Source organism: Haemaphysalis longicornis, unplaced genomic scaffold, assembly GCF_048455015.1.
Source record: "Haemaphysalis longicornis isolate Haplotype H1 unplaced genomic scaffold, Haemaphysalis longicornis Haplotype H1 scaffold_8, whole genome shotgun sequence".
In the NCBI taxonomy this organism is placed as follows: domain Eukaryota; kingdom Metazoa; phylum Arthropoda; class Arachnida; order Ixodida; family Ixodidae; genus Haemaphysalis; species Haemaphysalis longicornis.
This window is the reverse complement of record NW_027526445.1, coordinates 48,613,674-48,639,390: the sequence shown is the minus strand read 5'-3', so window position 1 is coordinate 48,639,390 and position 25,717 is coordinate 48,613,674. Positions and strand designations below refer to the sequence as shown.

Below are 25,717 nucleotides of genomic sequence, written 5' to 3'. Positions count from 1 at the left end.
CGAAAAGCAAAAACACCCGTGTGTGCGAGATTTCGGCGCACGTTACAGAACCCCAGGTGGTCATGAATTAACCCAGAGCCCTCCACTACGGCGCGCCTCATCGCCTGCGTTGCGTGGGCGCGTTAAAGCCTACAATCAATCAACCCTTTCACCACACCCAATGAAATTTCAAAGCTCACTTTTTCACAACACTCGTGCTGAAGCACTAAAAACCAGTTTCTTCCCTGCGACAGCTATGCATAACCACGGGCTCTGCAGTGCGAACTGCCCTAAAATTGTTACTGAATACAGTTCAAATTATCATGTGAAAACAAATGTATTTACTTAAAGTGACCGCAACAGTAATGTACAGCCTTTGTCAAAATTTTCTAGGTCATGCCAAATGTTTCTGGGTCAGAAAGAATTGAAAGCATACGCTCAATGTTTGACTATGACCAAAGTATTTCATGACAGTAGGAAAAAGTTGCTTGCTCTAGCTTTCCGCAATAAAACGTTTTGCCCTCGCTCGAGAAGTAAGCTTGTACTTAGAATTCATCGCCGCCTATGCACTTTCAACATGGCCTAGAAAATTTTGGCACTGAGCTGTGTACATGCTTCACTTGAGGGACTATACCTTGATACCTAGCAGCGTTCTTGTATGCCATACCAGGGCAGCAATCAAAAACAGGCAGTGAGCTGGCTACCTTTGCGCTGACAGGAACTTAACCGACCATTCAACCTGGCAAAACCTAGTGAGCACATTAGACCCACATAAGGGCATGGCTACAGGTTCAATTAGTAGTAGTAGTAGTAAGTATTGTTGAATAAGGCAGACTTAGCCTTGCATAGCTGCCGGCAATTTCTCCGCCTAATCGTCCCCAATACCATATCAAATCTCTCAAAGTCATAACACATCACTTAGTCCTAAAATAACAGACACGCTATGTCACCACACCTCACTTAGTCCTGTGGACTGCAAGAATCCGAGTAGGAGATGAGACACCTCTCTTCGCACAATCCAGTGGTCCCTAGGAAAAATAATGTCCTCCGATGTAGCATGGGGCACTCCTAACTTCTGGAGATCACGAAAAAAGGTCGTCCGCTCAGGGTTGGTTTTGGAGCAGTTCATAATGAAGTGATCAATGTCACCAGTCACACTGCACGAGGGGCACAAAGGGGATGAAACAATGTTGATTTTATGTAGCCAAGCTGGTGTACGGACTGAGTCTGTTCTTACGCGGTGGAGCAGACAGGCTTCGGCTCTTTTCAGGCCCTTCGTCACGACTGGTTGATGTACTGGGCGCCACAGCTGCCTAAGTGCTCGCGAACGGTCTGTTTCTGTATGCGTTGGAAATCGCACCGCATTTGCACCGTCCTTGTAGAAGATAAGGCGTCCTTGGCTAAGCTGTCAGCATGTTCGTTTCCCGCTACACCGACGTGCGACGGGATCCACTGGAATTGCACGGTGAAGCCTTCATGCTTAAGGCGCTTTAGTAGAAGTAGGGATCGCTGACAGGTCTTTTCAACAGGTATACCCCGCTGCAATTGCTGCTATGGATGGTGAAGCTACTGCTTGGAAGAAACCGGACAACTTGGGACCGTCTGACTGCCCTGGTGGTGGTCCTTGGGCCCCCAAAAAGGTCGCTCAGAAAAGCCGCCGTGTCTCTGGCTGCGTGTGCTTCAGGCTGATGCAGTCAAAATGCATCACCATGGAAGCAATTGTTGGTTTCTGGCAAGCTTTCATACCCCGGCCATTTGTTAGCTACTCATAAAAAAACGGCATTTCAAATTTCAACTACCGATTCACTTCGTAAGCTTCTATTGGCACTGGCAGACCAGCAGGCTAAACATTGTGCACTAGCCCTCAACACGTGTTTGTGCTAAACTGACACGTGGGCATGAGAGCAATGAAAAACTGACCCTGTCAGTTGTTATTTGTTTGTGGGTTTCCACGACCAGACGGGCTCCTGTAAAACTTGTCATTTCTGACAGGCGGGCAGTTGGGAAGCAGTGAAACCTTTGATTATACAGCCATTCCCATCGCAGAGGTGTTCACAGGTTTTCTTCGTCAGCAGGGTATTTTCACAGTGGAGGAGGAGGAGCTTCTATGCAACCAACAGCAGCATTTCCACATACAAAGCTTTCCAAAGGAGTGGTTTAAAAGCTAACCTGTTCCAAGTTGTAAAGTACACCACATGAGCTTTCAGCATCTGGGTACCATGTGAACAGAGTGAAATGCTATTAAAACAAAGGTCACCTCCACACGAAACAACACACCATGGTGTTGCTTGAATAGGGTCCCATTGACAAACAGTGAACAAATGGGCAATATTTGCGATACTCTTCAGATGCCATTGAAGACCACACAGCAGTCCTAACCAAACCAAGTATCCCTGCATTGACGGGAAGCGCAATAAATCGACACTAGGACAGAGAAGAGAACAACATAGACAAGGCGAAGCGCTTCATCTTGTCTATGTTGTTGTTCTCTTCTCTGTCCTCATGTCAATTTATTGCGCTTCCCGCCAATGCAATGCATTACCAACTCGCCCAAGCTTCCACTCTTGCAAGTATCCTTAGTCAACTTGGGCCCCCTTTTCAACCAAGCCATTTATGCTGCCCACTTAACTTCGTTCTACAAGTGGCTAATTTCTTGTTTGCAACCGGCTTCGCTTTTAAGATTGGTCAGCCGGGTTTGAAAGTGGTAGGCCTGCCACTGCCTGTGTCCACGCCAAAACCTCATTCACCCAAACAGGGGATGAAGGTGGATTGCAAATTTCTTGCAGTGCAAGGACATAAAGGACAATTGCAGCCTTCGCCATTCTTGTTCACATGGAGTGTGTTTTTCTGCTGAAAGGTCTACATCTGTCTGGTCTGACACTGGTTCGCACTGCACTTCCTCCAAGAAATGAAAGCAATTTTTGCCTTCCCTTTTTACCATGCTATGACAATGTTAGGAGCTGTTACTTAGAAGGCTTCCTCCATTGTTTGTACACACTAACACAGATAGCTGGCAGGTAAGCATGGTCACAAAACTGTGTGAAATTCTTTTACCTCCCCTAAATTATGTTCCTTGCTATCAATGTTATCACTGGCTAATGGCGCAAAGGCTCCAACAGCAGAAAAGAACAGAACTATTGCTGTTCTCTTTCATGTCATTTTTTTTCATTACTGGACATAACTTTAGTAGCATGTCATTTTTTTTCATTACTGGACATAACTTTAGTAGCAACGCTTGCCTGTTGGCTGCATATTTTTAATTTCTTGCATACACAACAGCCTAACTCATTGGCCGAGTTAACATGCCACTGTATTGGAACGACACTCGCTGTCAGTATAAACTTCAGGACAGGACATGGGACTGCGTTATTGCAGATTTATTTGTCACATGGCAGCAGTTAAACCAGCATTGTTTCAAGCGCAATTCACTGGAATAAATGAGCTGGCATTACGGTGAAAACACATTGAGAGCATCTCGTACATCAGTCTGAAAGTTCCCAACTCTTATTATCCCAATAAACTGAAATAAATAAAACAGCACTCCACTACACTGCTTGCTAGTGAAGTGACGCTCTTTCCTGAACCACCATGCTTGAGCCCTTGACAGCCAGCAGTCTAATGCACCTGCTCGCACAAAGACCAATGGTCAGTTTGTCTTTTTAAATTAATCCTGCACCCATTTTTATAGAACACCTCATAGGCCCTGCTTTCTGCGTTGCATTAATGTCGTCTTTTTTTTTTTCACACACAGCTAACCACACAAACACCCCTTGGCATCAACACGACACCTTGATCAGTTTACACGGTACAATTGTCGAAACAAGTTCCAAAATATTTCATTCTATTCAAATATTCTAACCAGTACAGCTACACTGAAACATTACGTATTTTGAATGAAACAGCTTTCTACTCAATAAAAAGTCAAGCCGTATTTCAAGACAGCCGTTTATTTCCCCCATTAACCACTTCTAACAGCTGGATACATAAAAGCAGCAGTTGCAGTGACCAAACACGAGGTGTTAACGGTTTGCTTGAAGCAGGGGTGAATGTCTATGTCCACAATAAACAGCCCCTCTGAACGTCAGAATCGAATGCGACTACACACCACCGACTGCAAAACAATGTGCACACGAATAACGTACAAGGGGACAATAACCTTGTGCTTTCTTATCAAGATACAGCGGCTACTGTGGGTGAGAAAACAGGTGTTTAAATCAGCATGCAATGCAACAATGTCCCATTCCCAAAGCCTCCAATGCTAATGTCGATGGAAACAAAGCCCGAAGCTGTGCAGCCGACCATGCTTAGAACATCAAATCGCACAAAAGGCGCGAGACAAGTGCATCAGTGCAACCTCGTCTATCGCTACCGAGTGATGAAACCAATAAGAACTGTCCTAGACAAGTTTTTAATGACGTTTCGTATGATGGTTGAGGCTCCGCTGACAATGGTTACAAAAGCCGAAAATGCCAACCTGGGGCGGCGCCAATCTTCCGAGCAGGAGAGCGCCCGGTCATGGCCGATTAAAAACCACGCGACAAATGACTTGCCCTGTACAAAGTGCCGATGCGGCCCTCCCTTCATTCGTCGAACCGGATCGAGTTGACGCCCATGTCGATGCTGCCTCCTGAGTAGGTTCCCCGCTTCTTCTTAGTCTTCTCGTGCCTGAAGTCCTTGCCCCTGACGTTCTTCAAGACGCTGTACGCCTTCTCGCCGTACGATCCCCTCGCGTTGGCCTTGGCTTCGAAGGAGTTGTCGCGGAGCTTGGGGTCGATCTGCACCTCCTCTGCCCTCACCCTCCGGAAGGGCGAGTTCTTCCTCCCCTTGCCAGCGGAACCCGGATCGCCACCGCCGTTGAGCATCGGGGTGACCTCTCCCTTCTTCTGCTTCTTGCCCTTGCTCGGCTCTTCTTCCGCCCAGCTAGCTGTCACCTTTGGCGTCGAGTGCTTGCTTCCTGCCTTCTTGGGCGGCACCTCTTCTTCGCTGCTTTCTTCGGACGATTCTTCCTCGGCCGCGGGCTTCTTTGCCGGCTTCTGCTGCTTGCTCGACGGAGTTTGTTTCGGCGGTGCCTCGTCTTCGCTGCTTTCTTCGGAGGAGGAGGACTCCTGCTTCTTCTGAGGCTTCTTTTGTGACGCGGGGGTGGCCTTGGGTGTTTGCACTGGCTTGCCCTTTGGTGTCACCACCGGCTTCGTCGCCGGCCACCTGTTGTCGTCGTCGTCCGAGTCTGACGAAGAGTCGTCGTCACCGTTTTGAGGCTTAGCGGCAACTGGCGTTCCTTTTCCGACGGGCTTTGCTGGGGGAGTCTTGGTCACCTTCTTCTTTGCACTGTCGTCCTCTTCACTGCTTGAGGAGCTGCTCGAGGACTCCTTTGCGGGCTTCTTCGCGGAATTTGTGGGAGTTTTTGCGGGGGCTGGCTGTTTGGGTGTGGCGGCGGGGCTTTTCTTGGGGGCCTGCTTGGGCGCCTCTTCCTCATCGCTGCTCTCGGAAGAGGACTCCTCTTTCCTCTTCTTCGCGGGAGTTGGCTTCTTTGCGGAGCTTGGCTTGTTGACTGCAGCCACCTGTTTCGGGGTTGTTGGCTTTGCGTTCTCCTCAGAGTCGCTATCGGAGTCGGACGAACTCTCCTTGGCTTGCACTGGCTTCTTGGAAGGTGTGGGCTTTGCGGCTGCTTTGGGAGGTGCTGGTTCGTCTTCGGAGTCGCTTTCGGTGTCCGAGCTCTCCTCCTTGGCTTGCGCTGGCCTCTTTGCTGGCACTACCTTAGCAGCAGCAGCAGCAGCTGGTTTGCCTTTTGGTGTTTGCACCTTCGCTGGTGGAGTGTCGTCCTCAGAGTCGCTTTCAGAGCTGGAACTGTCCTTGGCAGCCGCTGGCTTCTTGGCCGGGGTTGGCTTTGCTGCTGGCTTGGCAGGGGTCGGCTTCTTGGCTGCCTGCTTCAAAGGGGCTGCCTTAGCAGGGGCTGCCTTTTCCTCTGAGGAAGAACTCTCGCTGGACTCTTGCTTCTTGGCCGGGGTATTCTTTTTTGGCAGGTTGGCAGCACCCTTTGGCGGTGCCTTCTGCAGTGCAGACGGCGTGGGCTTGGACGCCTTCTTGGGGGGCTCGTCATCCTCACTCTCTTCGGAGGAAGAACTCTCGTCGGCTTTTTGTGGCTTGGCCGGGGTCGCCTTTGCGCCAGCAGCCTTGCCTGGGGTGGCCTTTGCAGCCGCGGCGGGGGCCTTGGGGGTGGTAGGCTTCTTCGGCGGTTCAGCCTCGTCATCGGAGCTGTCAGAGGTGGACTCGGGTGCAGCCGGCTTGGCGCCTTTGTTGGCCGGTGTCTTGGCAGCCTGTGGCTTGGGCGCGGGCTTCACCGGGGTCTTTTTCGGAGGCGGGGGCTTCGCCGTCTCTTCCTCGTCGTCGGAATCGTCTGATTCGGACGAGCTGTCCTTCGGTTTCTTCTGTGCCGACGCAGCCTGCTTCGCAGGTGCCTTGGCCTGCGGCGTGGCGGTAGCGGGCTTCTTCAACGCCGCCTTGTTGCGGGGGTCGTCGTCGTCCGAAGAACTGCTCGAGCTGTCCTGCTTCTTTGCGGGCTTCTTGGGCGCCGCTTTGAGCACCGGCGTAGGCACGGCGGGTTTCTTGCTTGGCGGGCCCGCGGCGTCAGAATCGGAGCTTTCTTCGGACGAGTCCGATTCGGGCTTGGCGCGCTTTGCCGCAACTTTGGGCGCAGTTGCAGCCTGCTTTGGCGTCGCCTTGCCCTTTGGCGCCTCATCCACCGATGACTCCGAATCGGAGTCCTCACGTGCGGCCGCAGCGGGCTTGCGCTTTTGAGCGGGGATGGGCGTTTTGCCCGGCTTTGCGTTCGCCTGGGCGTTGCTTGCCTTTGGAGTCGCATTCACGGGCTTCGATGGCTTCGCCTCATCTTCGCTTGAAGACTCATCCGAAGAGGACACGTCGTGCTTCGGCTTTGACGCAGCACCGGTGCCGCCGGCGGCACATGGCACGAGAAGCTTGCGCTGTTGGGGCTTTCCTTCGAAGAAACCTTTGACTACTTCGTCCAGCTGTGGAACGCCTTTCGGCAGGGACTTGGCGCTCTTTTTCTTCTGGAACTGGTTCGCGAGGGCTTTGTCAACACCGTTCAAATACTGAAAAACGAGGGACGCCGTCGCGGCTTCCATGCTGACGGCCGCCATTGCGCGAGTTGAAAAGAGACGCCAACGAGCTCCACGTGGGGTCTATGAACAAAATGTTCACCCCTTAAAAATGTTAAAAGGTCTAATTTCTTGTTTACTTTTAAAATAAAACACTTTAAATGTCATTTTAGCGAGAAAATGTGAAGAAACATTTAGCTTGAAAGTGTTGCACCCTCGCGGTTCCGGCACGGTTATGTGGCGCCATGTTTTGGCGGAGAATGAAACGTACGGAAATCGTCGCATGTAGGAAACAAACATGGCGGACGTCGCCGCACGTTCGCTGCAGTACGAATACAAAGCAAACTCCAACCTCGTCCTCCAGGCCGACACCCGGCTCATCGAGCGAAGGCCTCGCGATGAAGCGACCGGCGAAGTCGTCTCCCTGGTGGGCAAACTCGAGGGATCGCGTATGGGCGACCGCTACCAGCGGACCAAGCCTAGCAAAGATGAGCGCAAGTCCAAGAAGCAACAGAAGAAGGCGTCCGACGAAAGCCGGTACGACGCCGCCAAGCTCAAAGGGCAGTCCCTGCTGGCCGAAGGCGTCGAGGACGTCGTCGGGATACTCTACCGACCCAAGACGACCGAGACCAAGCAGACGTACGAGGTGCTGCTCAGCTTCATCCAAGAAGCGCTGGGCGACCAACCGCGCGACATCTTGTGCGGAGCTGCCGACGAAATCCTCGCCGTGCTCAAGAGCGACCGCATCAAAGAGGGCGAACGCCGCAAGGAGACCGAGGCTCTGTTGGGCCCCGTGGCCGAGGAACGCTTCGCCCTGCTCGTGAACTTGTGCAAAAAGATCACCGACTACGGCGTCGACGAAAAGCAGCCCGTGGTGGAGGAGAACATCGACGAGACGTACGGCGTCAACGTCCAGTTCGAGGAGTCCGACGACGAGGACGACGAGATCGTGGGAGAGGTGCGCGAGGACGACTCCAACGACGAAGGCGAGGGTGAAGAGGCCCACCTGGACACCACGTTGCAGGCGACCAACCTGATAGCCGGCCGCGAAGGGGGTCGCAAGGGATCCAAGGGAGGCGCCCTGCATCCTCGAGAGATCGACGCCTACTGGCTACAGGTCGGTATCGCGTTGTAACCGGTGTCTTGGTAGACTGCGTAACGTTCTAGCAGTGAACGTGACGAATTGATTCTACTGTCAACAGTTATATGCGCGCCAGTACGGTATAGGAGCAGCGGTGCACAAATTGCTTTCAATTTTAAATAGCACGGCGACAGTTGGGGGAAGGTTACTTCTCAACATATATATACCAATCCGTGACCTGTGTTTGCAGCACGAATGCAGCAGAACAGTGATTTGTCACTGGCACATAGCTGCCCGACATTGAGGGGAGCCCATGGACTGAATGGTCAGTCGAGAGCCTAACAAGCATGATTTCTACCTGTCCATCAACTAAGGCACTGATCGCACTAGGTAAGAGGGAATCACTTGGCTGCGGTCACATCGGAGCAGGAAGCCGAGGGTAATGATGCTAAAAGCTTTTGACAGGATGCTGTAGTAACCTTTACATAATGTGTTGCCGTTGTTTGTTGTAATTTGCTTACATGGTATTGTTGGAAGGCAGCAACTAGTTAAAGTGCTAAATTGACCGTTCTGCAGTGGACCTGAGTAGGCTGATGAAAGTTACGTCCAGATGCTCCAGCCCAGATTACATCTGCCTCACAACTCACAGCGAGAGCAGTCTGTGAAGATTTTTACCCAACACTGCTACCGCTTGCTGGCTAGCCAGAGTCACTGTAGGCTATTACTTTTGATAATTACGGATCATTGGGTGAACCCCAACAACGGCTATGCCTGGACGTAAACTTTTGTGATTATTGCAGTTGCATCCAGCTGTAACATTAGACAGCTGTGGCTGGCATTACGTCCAGACCTTGCGTCTGCTTCACAGCTCACGGTGAGAGCAGTCTGGATTTTTAACGCAACGGACCAACCCGCATCCGTTCAGTGACTAGTCAGAGTCACTGTAAGTTGCAGCGTATAAAAATTACAGATAATCAGACATAACTTCAGCGACAGCTATGTCTGGACATAATGCTAGACACTCCGTTGTTGGATATGCTTCAAGGCAGCGTGGTGCATTTTATTTGCTAACTGCGCTTGAGCCCTTTTATGCAGTAGACAGCGTGGTTCAGGTTTTAAAAGTTGACTGCATCTAGTCACGAAAGAAATTTTACTTTTACTGTAATGTTTCGTGTTGTAGCACTCTGTTGGGCCCCCTGACAATAGCCGGCCTATTGGCGACTGAATGAGAGTAACCTGAAGCGTTCTGGATACTGCTCAGGGTGTCCGTAATCATGGCTAAAACGAGTAGACAGAAAACAGACGTGAAGCAAAATTTGCAGTGGTATTTCCTGTACTCGTTCAGTAATGCTCTAGTGGTATTCAGCAACAAGTTTTTCACTCGGTGCTTGATGCAGTCGGAGCCATGCCTCCTTTAAAAAATGCTTCGATGTGTGTTGTTGAGCATCTACATTGTTAATGGTCTTGGTTTTTGCTTTTGGATGTGTCGATCGCACTGAGAGCTTTTCACTGCAGTAGGGCATTGTTAAGCCGTACCTGGCGCGTGGTTAACAGCACTACGTAAAAAGCAGTAACTGACCTACTTCGTCGCAGCAAAGTTAAAGGGCTGTTCAAGTGAATTTGTTGGAAGCTTAACCATTTTGCAGTTTAAACCCAAGTATTCAATTCTAGAGCCTAAAGGCCCAACCACATGCACACGTAAAATCGACATACTCGCGCTACGACGTACACCTCCAGCAACATCCGCTGCTGCCTTTACGCCGACTGACGACGTCAGAGAGGGCGAGTAACCACATAGGCGCCGCAACGCGCGTGCAAACCCAGTGTACTTCAATGCGCCGTGCAGTGTGGCTAGACTACCCCGAACTCAGCTTTGTGGCGACCAGTTCAACTACAGTTTAACTGAAATAAAACAAATAACGCTTATTCTCACAAAAGTACACACGTTTAATGCAGAAACGACCAAAACATTTCTTTGGGACATTTAAAAATGTTGAGAGTGAGAGTTAGCATGCTTGCTTGGCATGCACAAAACCCTCTGCTACACTTGGCATGAACTCCCATGCTCCCGAAGTTGCTCGTTGTTTTGCGTGTTTTCTCCCATTGTCTGCTCTCCGTATTTTACAAATTACTTCGTTTTATCACAGAATTATTAGTAATGTTAGCTTATTTATAAATTAGCTTTCTTGTTACGTGACCTGGCCGACAGATAACATCGATAAGATCACCGCCAGAGGTCTATGTCAACACCGTGCGCCCGAAAGTTTTGTGTCGATGTCTGGCGGGCTCTGACTAGGGTGCAACAAATGTGGAGCAATGTATTCGGCGTATGGTGAAGTCTGCCGGTTCCCTACGCGCTTATGCCAGTTTACGTCACTGTGTGAGTACGTCCGTTTTACATGTGCATGTGGTTGGGCCTTTAGGGTGGCAGCGGCAGAATAAAAAGAGCAACACGTGTTGTTTGTGGCTGCTGCACTACATAGCGTAATGATTGCCACGTTGGTTTTTAATGTTTCCTTTCACGTTTCAGTCTGGCTTCTTGCCCTCAGCCATGCCACGTTGGTTTTTAATGTTTCTTTTCACGTTTAAGTCTGGCTTCTTGCCCTCAGCCAGGTTAATCAATTTGCTAAATTTAGCCCTGTGGATGTGCCGTTTTGTCAAATTTGCGGGGGATGGTGCGAAGAAAACAGCAGTTTTAAGTGCACTTGCTCATTGAAATGTGCGTGTAAATCGGCCAGAAAAACTTGTCCTCAACATTCTAGGCTTCAATCTGGTAAGGTGTATTTAGACAATGTTTCAAACTCACTTCATTGTCGTTATCCGTAAGGTACAGCCTGAGCGAATTCGTACTGGTCGAACTTTGCCTCCACGTTTTTTCATTCTCTCGTACCCCAACAGCGCAAGCTGAGCAAGTTCTACGACGACCCCGTGGTGGCGCAGACCAAGGCGGGCGAGGTGCTGGACATCCTGAAGACGGCCGTGGACGACCGCGACGTGGAGAACCAGCTGGTGCTGCTGCTGGGCTTCAACCAGTTCGACTTCATCAAGGTCCTGCGGCAGCACCGCCAGATGATCCTCTACTGCACCCTGCTGGCCTCCTCCCAGAGCGCCTCCGAGCGCGCCAAGCTGCGTGACAAGATGCAGGCCGACCCCGACCTCGAGCGCATCCTCCGCCAGCTCGAGAACACCGACAAGGATGACGTGGTGCAGGAGGAGCGGGAGCGGCGGGCACAGGCCCGCCAGGCGCGCGTCAACGCCGAGCTGGAGCCGATGGACGCCGACGAGGAGAGCGCGCCCCAGATGAACCAGTGCAAGATGCTGGACCTGGAAGACCTGCAGTTCCAGCACGGCAGCCACTTCATGGCCAACAAGCGGTGCCAGCTGCCGGATGGTTCCTTCCGCAAGCAGCGCAAGGGCTACGAGGAGATCCACGTGCCCGCCCTCAAGCCCAAGCCCTTCGACACCAATGAGGCGCTTGTCTCGGTGGACAAGCTGCCAAAGTACGCCCAGCCGGCCTTCGAGGGCTTCCGCAGCCTTAACCGCATCCAGAGCCGCCTCCACAAGGCCGCGCTCGAGACGGACGAGAACCTGCTTCTGTGTGCCCCGACGGGCGCCGGCAAGACCAACGTGGCCCTCCTCTGCATGATGCGCGAGATTGGGAAGCACATCAACCCGGATGGCTCCATCAATGGCGACGAGTTCAAGATCATCTACGTGGCGCCCATGCGGTCCCTCGTCCAGGAGATGGTGGGCAACTTCAGCAAGCGGCTGAACTCGTACAACATCACCGTCTCGGAGCTGACGGGCGACCACCAGCTGACCAGGGAGCAGATCACGGCCACCCAGGTGATCGTGTGCACGCCAGAGAAGTGGGATATCATCACCAGAAAGGGCGGTGAGCGCACCTATACGCAGCTGGTGCGGCTCATGATCTTCGACGAGATCCACCTGCTCCATGATGAGCGTGGGCCCGTTCTGGAGGCCCTCGTGGCCAGAACCATCCGCAACATTGAGATGACGCAGGAGGATGTGAGGCTGGTGGGCCTCAGCGCCACCCTGCCCAACTACGAGGACGTGGCCACGTTCCTCCGAGTCAACCCGGCCAAGGGACTGTTCTTCTTTGACAACAGCTTTCGGCCCGTGCCGCTGGAGCAGCAGTACATTGGGATCACGGAGAAGAAGGCAATCAAGCGCTTCCAGCTCATGAACGAGATTCTCTACGAGAAGGTGATTGACAATGCTGGCAAGAACCAGATCCTCATTTTCGTCCACTCGCGGAAGGAGACCGGGAAGACTGCGAGGGCTGTCCGAGACATGTGCCTCGAGAAGGACACCTTGGGACACTTCCTCCGGGAAGGTTCGGCCTCCACGGAGGTGCTCAGGTCAGAAGCAGAGCAAGTGAAGAACCTGGAGCTCAAGGACCTGCTGCCCTACGGTTTCGGCATCCACCACGCCGGCATGAGTCGTGTGGACCGTACCTTGGTTGAGGACTTGTTTGCTGACCGTCACATCCAGGTGCTCGTGTCGACAGCCACACTCGCCTGGGGTGTCAACCTGCCTGCCCATACTGTAATCATCAAGGGAACACAGATTTACAATCCGGAGAAGGGGCGCTGGGTGGAGCTTGGAGCATTGGATGTCCTCCAGATGCTTGGACGAGCAGGAAGACCTCAGTACGACACCAAGGGTGAAGGCATCCTCATCACGAACCACAGTGAGCTTCAGTACTACCTGTCCCTTCTGAACCAGCAGCTGCCCATCGAGAGCCAGATGATCAGCAAGCTGCCCGATGTGCTCAACGCAGAGATCGTGCTGGGCAACATCCAGAATGTCAAGGATGCGTGCACCTGGCTGGGCTACACCTACCTGTACATTCGCATGCTCCGAGCGCCCACTCTCTACGGCATCTCGCACGATGAGATCAAGGCCGACCCTCTGCTGGAACAGAGGCGTGCCGACCTCATCTTCACCGCCGCGGCGCAGCTGGAGAAGAGCAACCTGCTGCGCTTCGACAAGAAGTCGGGCAACCTGCAGGTGACAGAGCTTGGGCGCATCGCCAGCTACTATTACTGCACCTACGAGACCATGGCGACCTACAACCAGCTGCTCAAGCCCACCTTGAGCGAGATCGAACTGTTCAAGGTCTTCTCCCTCTCGGGCGAGTTCCGAAACATCACCATCCGCGAGGAAGAGAAGCTGGAGCTCCAGAAGCTGATGGAGCGCGTGCCCATCCCCATCAAGGAAAGCATGGAGGAGCCAACGGCCAAGGTGAACGTCCTCCTGCAGGCCTACATCTCCCAGCTCAAGCTGGAAGGGCTGGCCCTGATGGCCGACATGGTGTACGTGACACAGAGCGCCGCCCGGCTGATGCGCGCCATCTTCGAGATCGTGCTGCACCGGGGCTGGGCACAGCTGACAGACAAGGCACTGAGTCTGTGCAAGATGATCGACAAGCGCATGTGGCAGTCGATGACCCCGCTGCGCCAGTTCCGCAAGGTGCCCGACGAGGTGGTCAAGAAGGTGGAGAAGAAGAACTTCCCTTGGGAGCGGCTCTACGACCTGGGCGTGAGCGAGATCGGCGAGCTTCTGCGCATGCCCAAGCTGGGCAAGCTTGTGCACCGGTACGTGCACCAGTTCCCCAAGCTGGAGCTGGCCGCCCACATCCAGCCCATCACGCGCTCCATGCTGCGCGTGGAGCTCACCATCACGCCGGACTTCCAGTGGGACGAGAAGATCCACGGCACCTCGGAAGCCTTCTGGATCCTAGTGGAGGACGTCGACTCGGAGGTGATCCTGCACCACGAGTATTTCCTGCTCAAGAGCAAGTTCTCCCAGGACGAGCACCTCATCAAGTTTTTCGTGCCTGTCTTCGAGCCCCTGCCGCCGCAGTACTTCATCCGTATCGTCTCCGACCGGTGGATCAGCGCCGAGACGCAGTTGCCCGTGTCCTTCCGGCACCTGATCCTCCCGGAGAAGTACCCTCCTCCGACGGAGCTGCTGGATCTGCAGCCCCTGCCTGTGTCGGCTCTGCGGAATCCGACCTTTGAGGCACTGTACAAGGACAAGTTCCCCTTCTTCAACCCGATCCAGACGCAGGTCTTCAACGCCATCTACAGCAGTGACGACAACGTGTTTGTCGGAGCCCCTACGGGCAGTGGGAAGACCATCTGTGCCGAGTTTGCCATCCTGCGCCTCTTCTCCCAGGTGCCGGAAGGGCGTTGCGTGTACGTCACCCCGAAGGAAGCCCTCGCCGAGATCATCTATGCCGACTGGACCCAGAAGTTCTCTCTGCAGCTGAACAAGAAGGTAATAACTGCTTGTTGCTCTTCCTTTGCTTGTCTCAACCAATCTTCAAACTTTTTTGTGTGTGCTTGTGTGTGGACACACCCTCAAAACACACTTTTTAGCATTGGGGATTCAACCAAAGCTCTACAGGCCCTGAAGTGGGGATCTTACTGACTCAGTTATTTTATCACTTTCACCGAATATGCACAAGTTTGTGCCCATTTAGTGTCCAGGAGGGTGCAGAATAATTTGCCATGGTACACATGGTTTCTCTCAACTGAAAAATTGCTGAAATAAATCCGGATGCTCAGCTGGTGCCAAAAAAGCAAACAGTCCCAAGCTCATAATTACGTATGGACTTTGCATGGAATTGGTAAGGCTAATTAGTTAGAAGTTTAGAACCCACCCCCACAGGATGGGTTCTTCAGTTGTTATTCCTCACTAGTCAGCAGTAAGTTTTTATTTCTTATGAGGTTTGTATCCTTCAAGAAGAAGGTGTGATTGTTGAATGAAAACCATATTACTGTATGAATCGGCGCATTAGAGTGTTCATTGTTTTGACAAAAAACTTTTGGGGGAAAGTGAAATTGAATTTGTATCAGCACTGTGCATTGAAGTAATTGTTGCCTATTAAGTTACCGCAGTTTTCCTTGCATTGTAAAAGCGCTTAAGCGTTCGCATGTGGTGCTTCTGCATTCTTACGTGCTGTCCCCATTCCACCTCCCGTATGCCAGGTGGTGATCCTGACGGGTGAGACGGGCACCGACCTGAAGCTGCTGGCCAAGGGCAACATCATCATCGGGACGCCCGAGAAGTGGGATGTGCTGTCCCGTCGGTGGAAGCAGCGCAAGAACGTCCAGAACATCAACCTGTTCATTGTGGACGAGCTGCACCTGGTGGGCGGGGAGGACGGTCCCGTGCTGGAGGTCATCTGCTCCCGGATGCGCTACATCTCCTCCCAGATCGAGCGCCAGATCCGCATCCTGGCCCTGAGCTCGTCCCTGGCCAACGCCCGGGACGTCGGCCAGTGGCTGGGCGCCAACGTCAACTCCACCTTCAACTTCCACCCCAACGTGAGGCCCGTGCTGCTGGAGCTGCACATCCAGGGCTTCAACATCACCCACAACGCCTCGCGACTGCTCTCCATGAGCAAGCCCGTCTACCAGGGCATTATGCGCCACTCGCCCCGCAAGCCAGTCATCGTCTTTGTGCCCTCCCGCAAGCAGACGCGCCTCACGGCCATCGACATCCTCACCTACTCGGCTTCCGAGGGCCAGGCCTCCAAGTTCCTCCACTGCACCGAGGAGGACCTGAAGCCCTTTCTGGAGAAGATCACCGACAAGACCCTCAAGGAGACGCTGGGCAACGGGGTGGCCTACCTCCACGAGGGCCTCAGCACGGCTGACCAGCGGCTGGTGGAGCAGCTCTTCGACAGCGGTGCCATCCAGGTGGTGGTCGTGTCCCGGAGTCTGTGCTGGGCGCTGTCCCTGTCAGCGCACCTGGTCATCGTCATGGACACCCAGTTCTACAACGGCAAGATCCACGCCTACGAGGACTATCCCGTCACCGACGTCCTCCAGATGGTGGGCAGGGCCAACCGGCCGCTGGTCGACGAGGACGGCAAGTGCCTGCTCCTGTGCCAGTCCTCGAAGAAGGACTTCTTCAAGAAGTTCCTGTACGAGCCGCTTCCGGTGGAAAGCCACCTGGACCACTGCCTGCACGACCACTTCAACGCCGAGATCGTCACCAAGACCATTGAGAACAAGCAGGACGCAGTGGACTACCTGACGTGGACCTTCCTCTACAGGAGGATGACCCAGAACCCAAACTACTACAACCTCCAGGGGGTCACTCACCGCCACCTGTCAGACCACCTGTCGGACCTGGTGGAGAACACGCTTAACGACCTGGAGCAGAGCAAGTGCATCAGCATTGAGGACGAGATGGACGTGGCCCCGCTCAACCTGGGCATGATTGCGGCCTACTACTACATCAACTACACGACCATCGAGCTGTTCAGCATGTCACTGAACTCCAAGACCAAGATCCGGGGCCTGCTGGAGATCATCAGCTCCGCGGCCGAGTACGAGAGCATCCCGATCCGGCACCACGAGGACAACGTGCTGCGGCAGCTGTACAACCGGCTGCCCCACAAGCTGACCAACCCCAAGTTCAGCGACCCACACGTCAAGACCAACCTGCTGCTGCAGGCGCACCTGTCGCGCATGCAGCTGTCGGCCGAGCTGCAGTCGGACACGGAGGACATCCTGGGCAAGGCCATCCGGCTGATCCAGGCCTGCGTGGACGTGCTCAGCTCCAACGGGTGGCTCACCCCGGCCCTGGCTGCCATGGAGCTGGCCCAGATGGTCACCCAGGCCCTGTGGAACAAGGACTCCTACCTCAAGCAGCTGCCCCACTTCACAGCAGATGTGGTCAAGCGCTGCCAGGAACATGGCGTCGAGACTGTCTTCGACATCATGGAGCTGGAGGATGAGGACCGCAACAAGCTGCTCCAGCTGACCGACGGGCAGATGGCAGACGTGGCCAAGTTCTGCAACCGGTACCCCAACATCGAGCTCACCTACGAGATCCAGGGCAAGGAGCACATCCGTTGCGGATCGGCCGTCAACGTGCTGGTGCAGCTGGAGCGGGAGGACGAGGTGGTGGGTCCGGTGATCGCGCCGCTCTTCCCCCAGAAGCGCGAGGAGGGCTGGTGGGTGGTGATTGGCGAGTCCAAGAGCAACTCGCTCATCTCCATCAAGCGGCTCAGCCTGCAGCAGAAGGCCAAGGTGAAGCTGGACTTTGTGGCCCCCGCACCAGGGGACCATACGTACACGCTCTACTACATGAGCGACTCCTACATGGGCTGCGACCAGGAGTACAAGTTCACCATCCACGTGGGCCAGATGGACTCACGGAAACGCAACGACAGCGACAGTGACTAAGCCCTGTACGCTTTTCTTTTGGACAGCCTGCCTGGCTGAGGCATATGTTTGTTGGGGATCTTATTCTGGTCACCGTTTGTTACCATTGGGCTCTCATGCCGCTTGTATATAGCATTCGTTCTCCATTGTGAAATAAAAGGCGATCAAACCTTGCACTTCCTTTGTCAAGGAACTTATCGGCATGGCCACAGGGTAAACCTCATTGAGGAAGAGCACCTACTGACTGATGCAACTAACTAGTTGGTACAGCACCAGCTTAGAATTGTTAGCAGTGAATGTACATTGAGTGAAAAAGATGGCCTGTAACAGCAAAAGAGCTGACAGGTAAGTATGAGGCCAACCGAGAAGCCCTCTCTCATTTTATTTTTACAATACTTTGTTCCATTGGTCGATTTGGACCAACCCAGGCAGGGCTTGAAAACTTGTGTGCCAGTGACCCAGACACTGCAGGTTCTAGATGCTGAGCGGCCTTCGCAGGCGAGATGAATTTTGTACTACACTGCCCCCGTTCAGGCACATATAAATCTCTTCCACTTCAAAATCACACAAGCTAGCTAGCACCCCTCCGTGCTCGAAGTTGCTGGTCATGTTTTATGTGTGTGACCTATTCACACAATTTCAAGACTGGCGGCTTCTTTGCGTCAGCACTTGAACATCGCTGCCCATCCGGTGATGTGATGGCGTGCAGGTGGTGGTGGTAAAAACATTTTATTGAGCAGCCAAGGGAGCTGGAAAGGGACGTGGTAAGCCTCCTACGTCCAGGGGGCCGCGAGCCTGCGCCGAATACAGGGCTCAGTGCACCAGGGTAGGGTTGCTAGGAGGAGACACTCTAACCAGGGCGATTTGATGCTCCGGCGCCGAGCTGGTCAGCGCAGACTCCCACTGCTCAAGGGAGGGGGAGTGAATGGGGTGGGGGTGGCGTGCAGGAGTGTTTATGGGTCAGCGGCCTAATGGAGTCTCGTGCAGCATTGCAAGGATGACCTCGTTAGGTCATCCGACCTGGTAAGACCATTAAACCCCGCTCTTTGTCTTTCACCAGGTCGCGCACCGGTGCCCGTCGTTCCCCTAGGCTATGCCCTAGCAACTGCGCCGTGAAAAGAGCGGCGGCGCCCCCCCCGCCAAAAAAAAAAAAAAAAAAAGAGGAGAAAAAGACTGCCAGCTGTTCACGCGCCCGCCGGTCGGCCGGATGGGCAGCGACATGAGCGACGTGCCGCCATTGCCACGAATCCGCCGGTCGTACGACGGGGGGCTAGAATAGTCTGCCCAGCCGGTACGCCGGCCTCGGCATTCTCGAAAAGTACTGCACTTGGACCCGCCGCGGCAGCGGCACACGTCCACCATGGATTACGTGTACACCTCGGGCGCGCACATGACCAAGCACCTGCAGGAGCAGTTCGACGGCTACGACCGCTTCTTCTCGTGGGTCACGTCGGCCGGAGACCCTTCGCGCACCTTCATGTGGCTGTACCCGCTCGTCTTCCCGCTGCACCACCCGCTGGGCGTGCGCATCTTCGTGGCCACCTCGTGCTCCGACTTCCTCAACGTGGCCATCAAGTGGGTGCTCAACGAGCACCGGCCCTTCTGGTACGTCAAGATGCACGCCGACATCAACGTCCAGCTGGCGCAGACGCCGCTCACCTGCGAGACGGGCCCCGGCTCGCCCTCGGGCCACGTCATGGTCACCGCGGCCGTCTGGTTCGTCGTCATCCGCTACGCGATCCGCTGGGCCGAGCAGAACCGCAAGCGCCGGAACCGCTACCTGCGGGGCTTCGTGTGGACCTCGTACTGCGTCTTCCTCACGCTGGTGGGCGCCTCGCGCGTCTTCATCGGCGCCCACTTCCCGCACCAGGTCGTGCTGGGGCTGGCCATCGGCGTCGCCACGGGCTACGTGCTCGACGGCCTGGACGTGGACGAGTGGGGCTTCCGGGAGTACGCCTCGCTGAGCGGCCTCATCGCGCTCACCTGCTCCACCACCTTCTGCGCGCTCACGGCGCTCGGCCTGGACCCCCAGCACACGGTCAAGCTGGCCCTGCAGGCGTGCGACGACCCGCGCTACGTGAACATCAGCACGACCGTGCTGTACGGCATGATGCGCGGAATCGCGGCGCCCCTGGGGCTCGGCTACGCCCTGTCGCGGCCCTCGGCGCCCAAGGTGCTCGCGGGGGCCCGCAGGGCACCCGTCTGGGTCAAGCTGCTGGCCGGAGTGGCGGGCATCGGCATCGGCCGCGTGCTCCTAAGCCTGCCGCTGCCCAAGCGGGACGTCTTCATCTACGCGGGCGCCCTGACGCAGTTCTTCTTCTTCGCCTTCGCGGTGGGCTACGGCGTCCCGTACGTCCTGTACAAGAACTACCGGCAGGTCAACCCGCCACTGAAGCCTTGCACCAAGAGGGGTGCCGAGAGCAGCTCCAGCGACGAAGACTGAACCGCTTGTTAGGGCGTGGGAGAACTTATCTAACAAAGGCTAGGACATTACGAAGCAGCTGGAAGTTCCACTTCTGGGGGGACGGGAAATAAACAATCAGGGTGGTTTGCCCTGTGGGACTTTGCAGTGACACAGGTTGGCACGACTTGTACGACAAACACATTGCCGAAAAAATTTATCGAGCTAGATTGAAGGAAACATTGTTGGGGACCGTCGCACAAATTCCATTAAGATTTAATGTAAATTAGCTGACATTTGCACAAAGTAGAAAGTGATCGGCCAAGCAGATTTCAACTTGTGTTAACGGTGTGCTAAATGTGCATGCTGTGGTCATGAAGGAGAAAAAAGTGGCTTATCTGAGCTGTGAAAACAAGAACTTGTGGTCTTTTGCCTAAAATGAGTTTACCGCGTAACTTACGCAATGTACTAATGATATTTTTTTCTTGAGGTAAGGTGCACACTTGCGCCTTATGGGAGTGGTAAAGTTTTGACCATAATATATTTATACACCTTTCGTTTACGAAACTTTTTTATCTAAATTACTAGTCCCAACATATGCAAACTGTGATAGGCTGTGATAGCTGTTGTGCAATTTTTGCTGTGTATGCAAGTGCGTCATGTCTAGCACAAGTTAAAAATGGTCTAGTGTCAAACCGTGTTTGACACTAGACTAGGATGGTTCTTTGTTGCGCTGTCAGTTTGACAGCTTGATATGTCATGGCATACCCACCATAGTAAGGATACAGAGGTTGAGCAAAATGGAGGAAAAAAATGAAACACTTCAACGAAAGCTTGACTAAACAGAGACAGCCCAGAAATGGTCTGCAAAAGTCGGGACAGTAGACCGGTGCTAGAAGCTGATAGGGGGTGTTATAGTGTTTAAAATACCAAGCAAGGTGTCGTGTTGGATGCAGTGTTTTCAACAGCTCGCAAAGATGTCAACCGTCTGTGATGATGAGCAAGTTTCACAAGTAACTGTGTAGTGCAACATTTACTGCTCTATGCCCTAAAGTGCTCCGAGAGTTCAGCAAAAAAAGATAATGTGTTGAAATTGTTGCAGCCGAATAAGCTGCATTTCCATCCTCTGCCCTTATGTTGAGTATTTTCTGGGAGGACAAAAAATAAAACTGCCTGGAAGCTTAAAAAAAACAGAAAAAAAAAAAAACCTGCCAAAGTGGCCTCCCTCTCCCATCTCGATGCCCCTGTTGGGAAACCTTTATAAAGAGCTAATTTTAGAGCCTGTGAAGACTTGGCAGCCAAAAGCTGGCGGGGCATTGCACAAGGTCGCAAGGGGGGCCACCGCAATTCCCAGAGATCAAACTGGAACAGAACTTGGCAGCAATTCTTGGTTCTCGACTGCCCACATCTGGGGATGCCTTCTTGTCGCAACTTTTTGGTTGGTGGATATCTTCTGTGCAGTGCTAAGATTAATTTCACAAGGTACCTTCCATCGCGAGTTTTTTCTGTTGTTTGTCTTTCCTGCAGTGATACATACCACATTTAGAGATGGCCTAGCCGTCCAGTCCTTTTTGTGGGTGTTACAAGGTAATGGGGAGAGCGTATATTTTCTCAACATAGGTGTTCAAGCCCTTCTCGTGGGTCTCTAAATGTGAATCTCTGTTGACGAAAAGAATTATGCCAAGATCTGATTTTTCATTTATTCTAGGTGGAGCTCTGTGCTTTAGGTTCACCTGCTAATGTTGATTATGCATTTCGAAGCAGCTCATAGGCTGCGGGAAGCTGAATCACAAAGAGCACCTAGAATTTTGAGCTACCGCATTTACTTGATTGCAATGCGAGTTTCTTTTCCTAATTTTGGCTACCTGAACTTGGCCCTCGCGTTACAATTGAATACAAAAATTTTTTTCTCGATGCAGTGAAAAGAAGTCGCCCCTCACGTTACAATCGAGTAAATGCGGAACTCTGGAAGCAGGCATTGTGTTGCTATTCGCACATTGCAAATGCATGGCTGCATGTTGAAGAACCAAGCAAAGAACCAATAAATGATAAACATTGAGCACTATTTTTTGGCCTTGTGTCGAGTACTTAAATGAGGGGGGGAAAGAAATTTCCTTGCAGCAGTTTTTGTAAAACGGGAACCTTTATTTTCCAAACTTCATAGTGTACTCAACACTTGCATCCGTTATCAAACCTCAGTCGCATGTGCTGTGCAAATTGTACAAGCATGTTTTTTTTTTAGAAAACAAAACAAAAACCAAATACGACGTTTGCTCCCCAACACTGCACTTGGGAATAAGCAACAACTTTTCAACAATGAGTGGTCACACACACACTCGGTTATTACACACAACAGCACCAGGAAAATGTTTTCACTGCGAATGTCGCTTCTGTCGTGTAACATTCCACTGTGCAAGAAATCATCCCTCAGAAACCCGTCCCAAGATTTGTAGTGGGGTGCGATGGCAGTGGTCAATCGATGACATTTTTGCACATTTCAGAAAAGCGAACGTTTCTAGGTGTTGTTATGCGATGAGGAAATTCTACAGGTGGGAATGGCGACATAAGGCACAGATTTGGTTGTGAAACGGATACAACTGCATTTTGCCACAACTGTTTCCACACTGTTCAGTGACCACGTAAAAATGCCAGCTGAGTTGTACGACGCAAACCAAGCAAGTATTTACATCTCGCACTGTAACCATTATTATAAAATGAAAAAAAAAAGTCTGCCCTGAGTTGCAGGTGACAACGGCTTCACGAAATTCACTGGACATTTGTCGTACGCAACGTAAGCCTGCCATCACCAAGTCTGCACTCGGCCATCCCTCACAAAGTGCATATCCAATCCGGTAGCTGCCATTGAGTGGCTGTTCCACACTAATGTGATATAAGTGCAATAAAGAATCACCACTGTCGTGTATTTTTAAAATGATTCCTAATTGAGAAGTGACGCCCTACAACACACACACAAATTTCTAGGGTTTCATGCGTTGATGGTACACTCGGGCCATAAGGCATGCAATGGCAGAGGGCTGCGGAATAATTAAGACCACCTGGGACTTTTCAACACGCGCCAATTTCTCGACACGGAAGCACTTTCATCTATAAAAAAAAAAATGGTTGCCGGAATGCTCATTATCAGCAGCACAACACCTTTTAACCAGAACAGAGGGTATGACACATACAAATAACAAAAATGTAGAAAAGCAGCAGCACAACACCTTTTGACCAGAACAGAGGGTATGACACATACAAATAACAAAAATGTAGGAAAGAGAGCACTTTTTAGGTATTGCTCTGCATAAAGCAGCACAAAAATCAATCTGCCTGGGGTGCTGCAAAAACTGTTCTGGCTGGCTCGCATACAACGCAGTCTGTTATGCAAAGACATTTTACCTTGGGTTACGTAAAAGTCCTGAAGACAAAATGGCAGTTTAGTTCATTCGAAAGATTGCCTCATTAGAACAACACTGACGCTGCTTATGATGCAAACTTCGCTTAGATAGGCTATACAATGAGGGAAACAGAGAACAGGCATCCGAATAACCAGCAACTTTGCTGCACTGATTTTACGACTTTATGGGTAGCTTGCTGCGATTGGCTGACGGCGGCAAAAAACGAATGGAATCTAAACAGGGGTCACAAAATTGCAGAATGAACTACTTGCGCTTGAATTTAGTGCGTATTCTTTTTACAGCACTAAGAGTGGTGGGGCAAACAACGAAAATTATGAACGCATAAATGCAGAAGCAGTTAGTGCAGTCATTTGCTGTGTGACACAGCTTAACACGGCCGTCAGGCACGTGGTGTTGTCTGATGCGACACTGGCCAATCGACATAAGCGGCACGGAAACTTGCATGCCCCTATTTGCCGAGTCATACCGGATGTTCCGTGAAACAATTACTATCAATTGCAACAAAAAAATCAAAGCTGCTTTCTGAAGAGAGAGATGTTAAAAGGCAAAGCTTTCTCCCATGCAGCAGGAGTCGAAGTCCAAAATGCTTTGGCCGTATCAGAATGGCATAATTGAATACACATCGGCTTCATAACGCAAAGGTCCGAGGTTCGCTTCCCACCACAGAAAGCGTTTCTCTTTTTTTTTTTTCTCTTAAGGGGCTGGTGTGCCTAGCATTTGATTATCATCATCATCGTTTGTGAAACAAATTGTGTAAAGCTGGCTCTCCTGCAGTACATTTGGACGCAACATCAAACACCATCAGTGATTCATAGAAAGTGACCCGCTGTGGTGGCTCTGTGGCCAAGGCGTTGCGCTGCTGAGCCCGAAGACGCGAGTTCAATTCCCGGCCGCGGCGGCCGCTTTTCTGATGAAGGCAAAAAGCAAAAACGCCTGTGTGCACGAGATTTCGGTGCATGTTAAAAATCCCCAGGCGGTCAAAATTAATCCGGAACCCTCCACTACGTTGTCTGACACGACACTGCTTCTCAAGCCTCATTGCCTGCGTTGCGTCGGCGCGTTAAACCCTACAATCAATCGATTCATAGAAAGCTTCACTTTAAAATATGGCAGGTAAAGTCCAGTCAAAAGCAAACCCTGTGCAACACTGGTCCTTCAGCAGTATTGCTGTGCCACGTGACCTAGGATGCCAGACGATAATTATGGTTATCAAAAACGCAGTTTGGGACATGGTGGCAGCCCCAGTCGACATACTACCTTTTGTTTCAGTTCATTGTTGATGTCACGAAACATACGATGCAGCAGGAGAATTGAAATTTTGGCTTAAACTGTTGGATTTCTCAGTGTTTGATTCCTCAAGCATCATTTGCTGCTGGACAAGTGCTGGGGGAACTATAAAACAATAAATCTTTCGAATGAAGCAGACTTCTATTTTGTCTTCATGGCCACTTCAGCTCCAATACACCCTGCCAAAATCTGTGCCTTACAGCCTTGGCTCTGTAACCACGCCAAAAATGAAAATGTGGTAATAACACGTAGGCTCGCGTGCACACACCAAAATACAAAGAAACATCTTGTAAATTGAAAAACCGCACCAAAAATATGGGACTCAAATGCAACCCACAAATTGAATCTAGACACAGTAGGCAAGCCAGTTACAGATAAAGCAGGTAATCTGCAATGTGGTGCCATTTTCCTGTCATGACGGGCTCCAACAACCTTTAAGGCATGGAATTATTTAAATTTGCACTGACGAGGAGAAGACCGCGGTGCTTGCAAAAGGTGGGGTGCACTCCAAAAGTTTAAAAAGAAAGAGCAACAATGCAATAAAACAAAAAAAGACTATTCAAAAGTGTGAATTTCCCTTTGCGTGTCACACCATACTCCAACAGACCAAGGCGGGATTCACAATATCGTAAGCTAAAACAGATCAGCAGTGCAGGAACACCCTTCAGGTTGCAACAAAGTCATAAACATTCGGCACTCCAAACTCTCATCATCTCTTTGTGACTGTCAATGCCAGATTCATGACGTGACCTTTGTTTTCAACTGGCGAGCAGTAAACTAATCTGTTATTTTGAGGGGGACGCTGCTCTTAAAACAGCTTCCTTTGATTTTTAAGCGAACTCTGTGAAACTTATCAGTCTTGCTGCTTTTTCCCCACTGATTTGAAATATGCCATTACCTTTTCGGTCCGTCAACTAGTGTCCAAGATAATCAGAGACAATTAGCCATTGTTGGTGGTACAATAGACAAAAAAGTGTTGGTCATAAAACTGTAATCTTCATATTTTGCAATACTATGAACCCTGGTGAATGCAATAAGAGAAGCCGTTTTTTTATGCACTGCTTGGAACTAATTTTACAGCTAATTAAACTTTGGTGGCACCAGTGGCAAGGAACCATTTTCAACGCCCATTTCAAGTTTAATGAGCTGTAAAATTAGTTCCAAGCGGTGCATCAAAGAAAACGATTCTCTTATTGCATTTGCCAGGGTTCATAGTATTGGAAAAT

The 25,717-nt window shown here is 51.6% G+C and overlaps 3 protein-coding genes across 3 annotated transcripts; 2 read left to right on the top strand and 1 right to left on the bottom strand.

Moving 5' to 3' along the window:
* Positions 1-3,908: 3,908 nt before the first annotated feature.
* On the bottom strand, positions 3,909-7,159 carry LOC144149537 (uncharacterized). Its single transcript, XM_077681158.1, has one exon. The coding sequence runs from the start codon at positions 7,134-7,136 to the stop codon at positions 4,560-4,562; it is 2,577 nt and encodes an 858-aa protein (XP_077537284.1). The 5' UTR covers positions 7,137-7,159; the 3' UTR covers positions 3,909-4,559.
* Positions 7,160-7,345: 186 nt separating this feature from the next.
* On the top strand, positions 7,346-17,560 carry Brr2 (U5 small nuclear ribonucleoprotein l(3)72Ab). The gene is made up of 3 exons (XM_077681157.1): positions 7,346-8,211; positions 11,074-14,481; positions 15,195-17,560. The coding sequence occupies exons 1-3, from the start codon at positions 7,393-7,395 to the stop codon at positions 17,403-17,405; spliced, it is 6,438 nt and encodes a 2,145-aa protein (XP_077537283.1). The 5' UTR covers positions 7,346-7,392; the 3' UTR covers positions 17,406-17,560.
* A 969-nt stretch (positions 17,561-18,529) lies between these two features.
* LOC144149543 (glucose-6-phosphatase 3-like) lies at positions 18,530-21,850 on the top strand. Its single transcript, XM_077681166.1, has one exon. It carries the CDS (start codon positions 18,745-18,747, stop codon positions 19,825-19,827), a length of 1,083 nt encoding a protein of 360 aa, XP_077537292.1. The 5' UTR covers positions 18,530-18,744; the 3' UTR covers positions 19,828-21,850.
* The last annotated feature ends 3,867 nt before the right edge of the window (positions 21,851-25,717 follow it).

What these genes read in the sequence shown, in the direction of transcription:
- LOC144149543 (XM_077681166.1), top strand. Translation starts at nt 18,745, where the DNA reads ATGGATTACGTGTACACCTCGGGCGCGCACATGACCAAGCACCTGCAG.
- LOC144149537 (XM_077681158.1), bottom strand. Translation starts at nt 7,136, where the DNA reads ATGGCGGCCGTCAGCATGGAAGCCGCGACGGCGTCCCTCGTTTTTCAG.
- Brr2 (XM_077681157.1), top strand. Translation starts at nt 7,393, where the DNA reads ATGGCGGACGTCGCCGCACGTTCGCTGCAGTACGAATACAAAGCAAAC. An exon ending in TCGACGCCTACTGGCTACAG is followed by an intron (nt 8,212 to 11,073) that starts GTCGGTATCGCG and finishes GTACCCCAACAG; the next exon opens with CGCAAGCTGAGCAAGTTCTA. An exon ending in CTCTGCAGCTGAACAAGAAG is followed by an intron (nt 14,482 to 15,194) that starts GTAATAACTGCT and finishes CCCGTATGCCAG; the next exon opens with GTGGTGATCCTGACGGGTGA.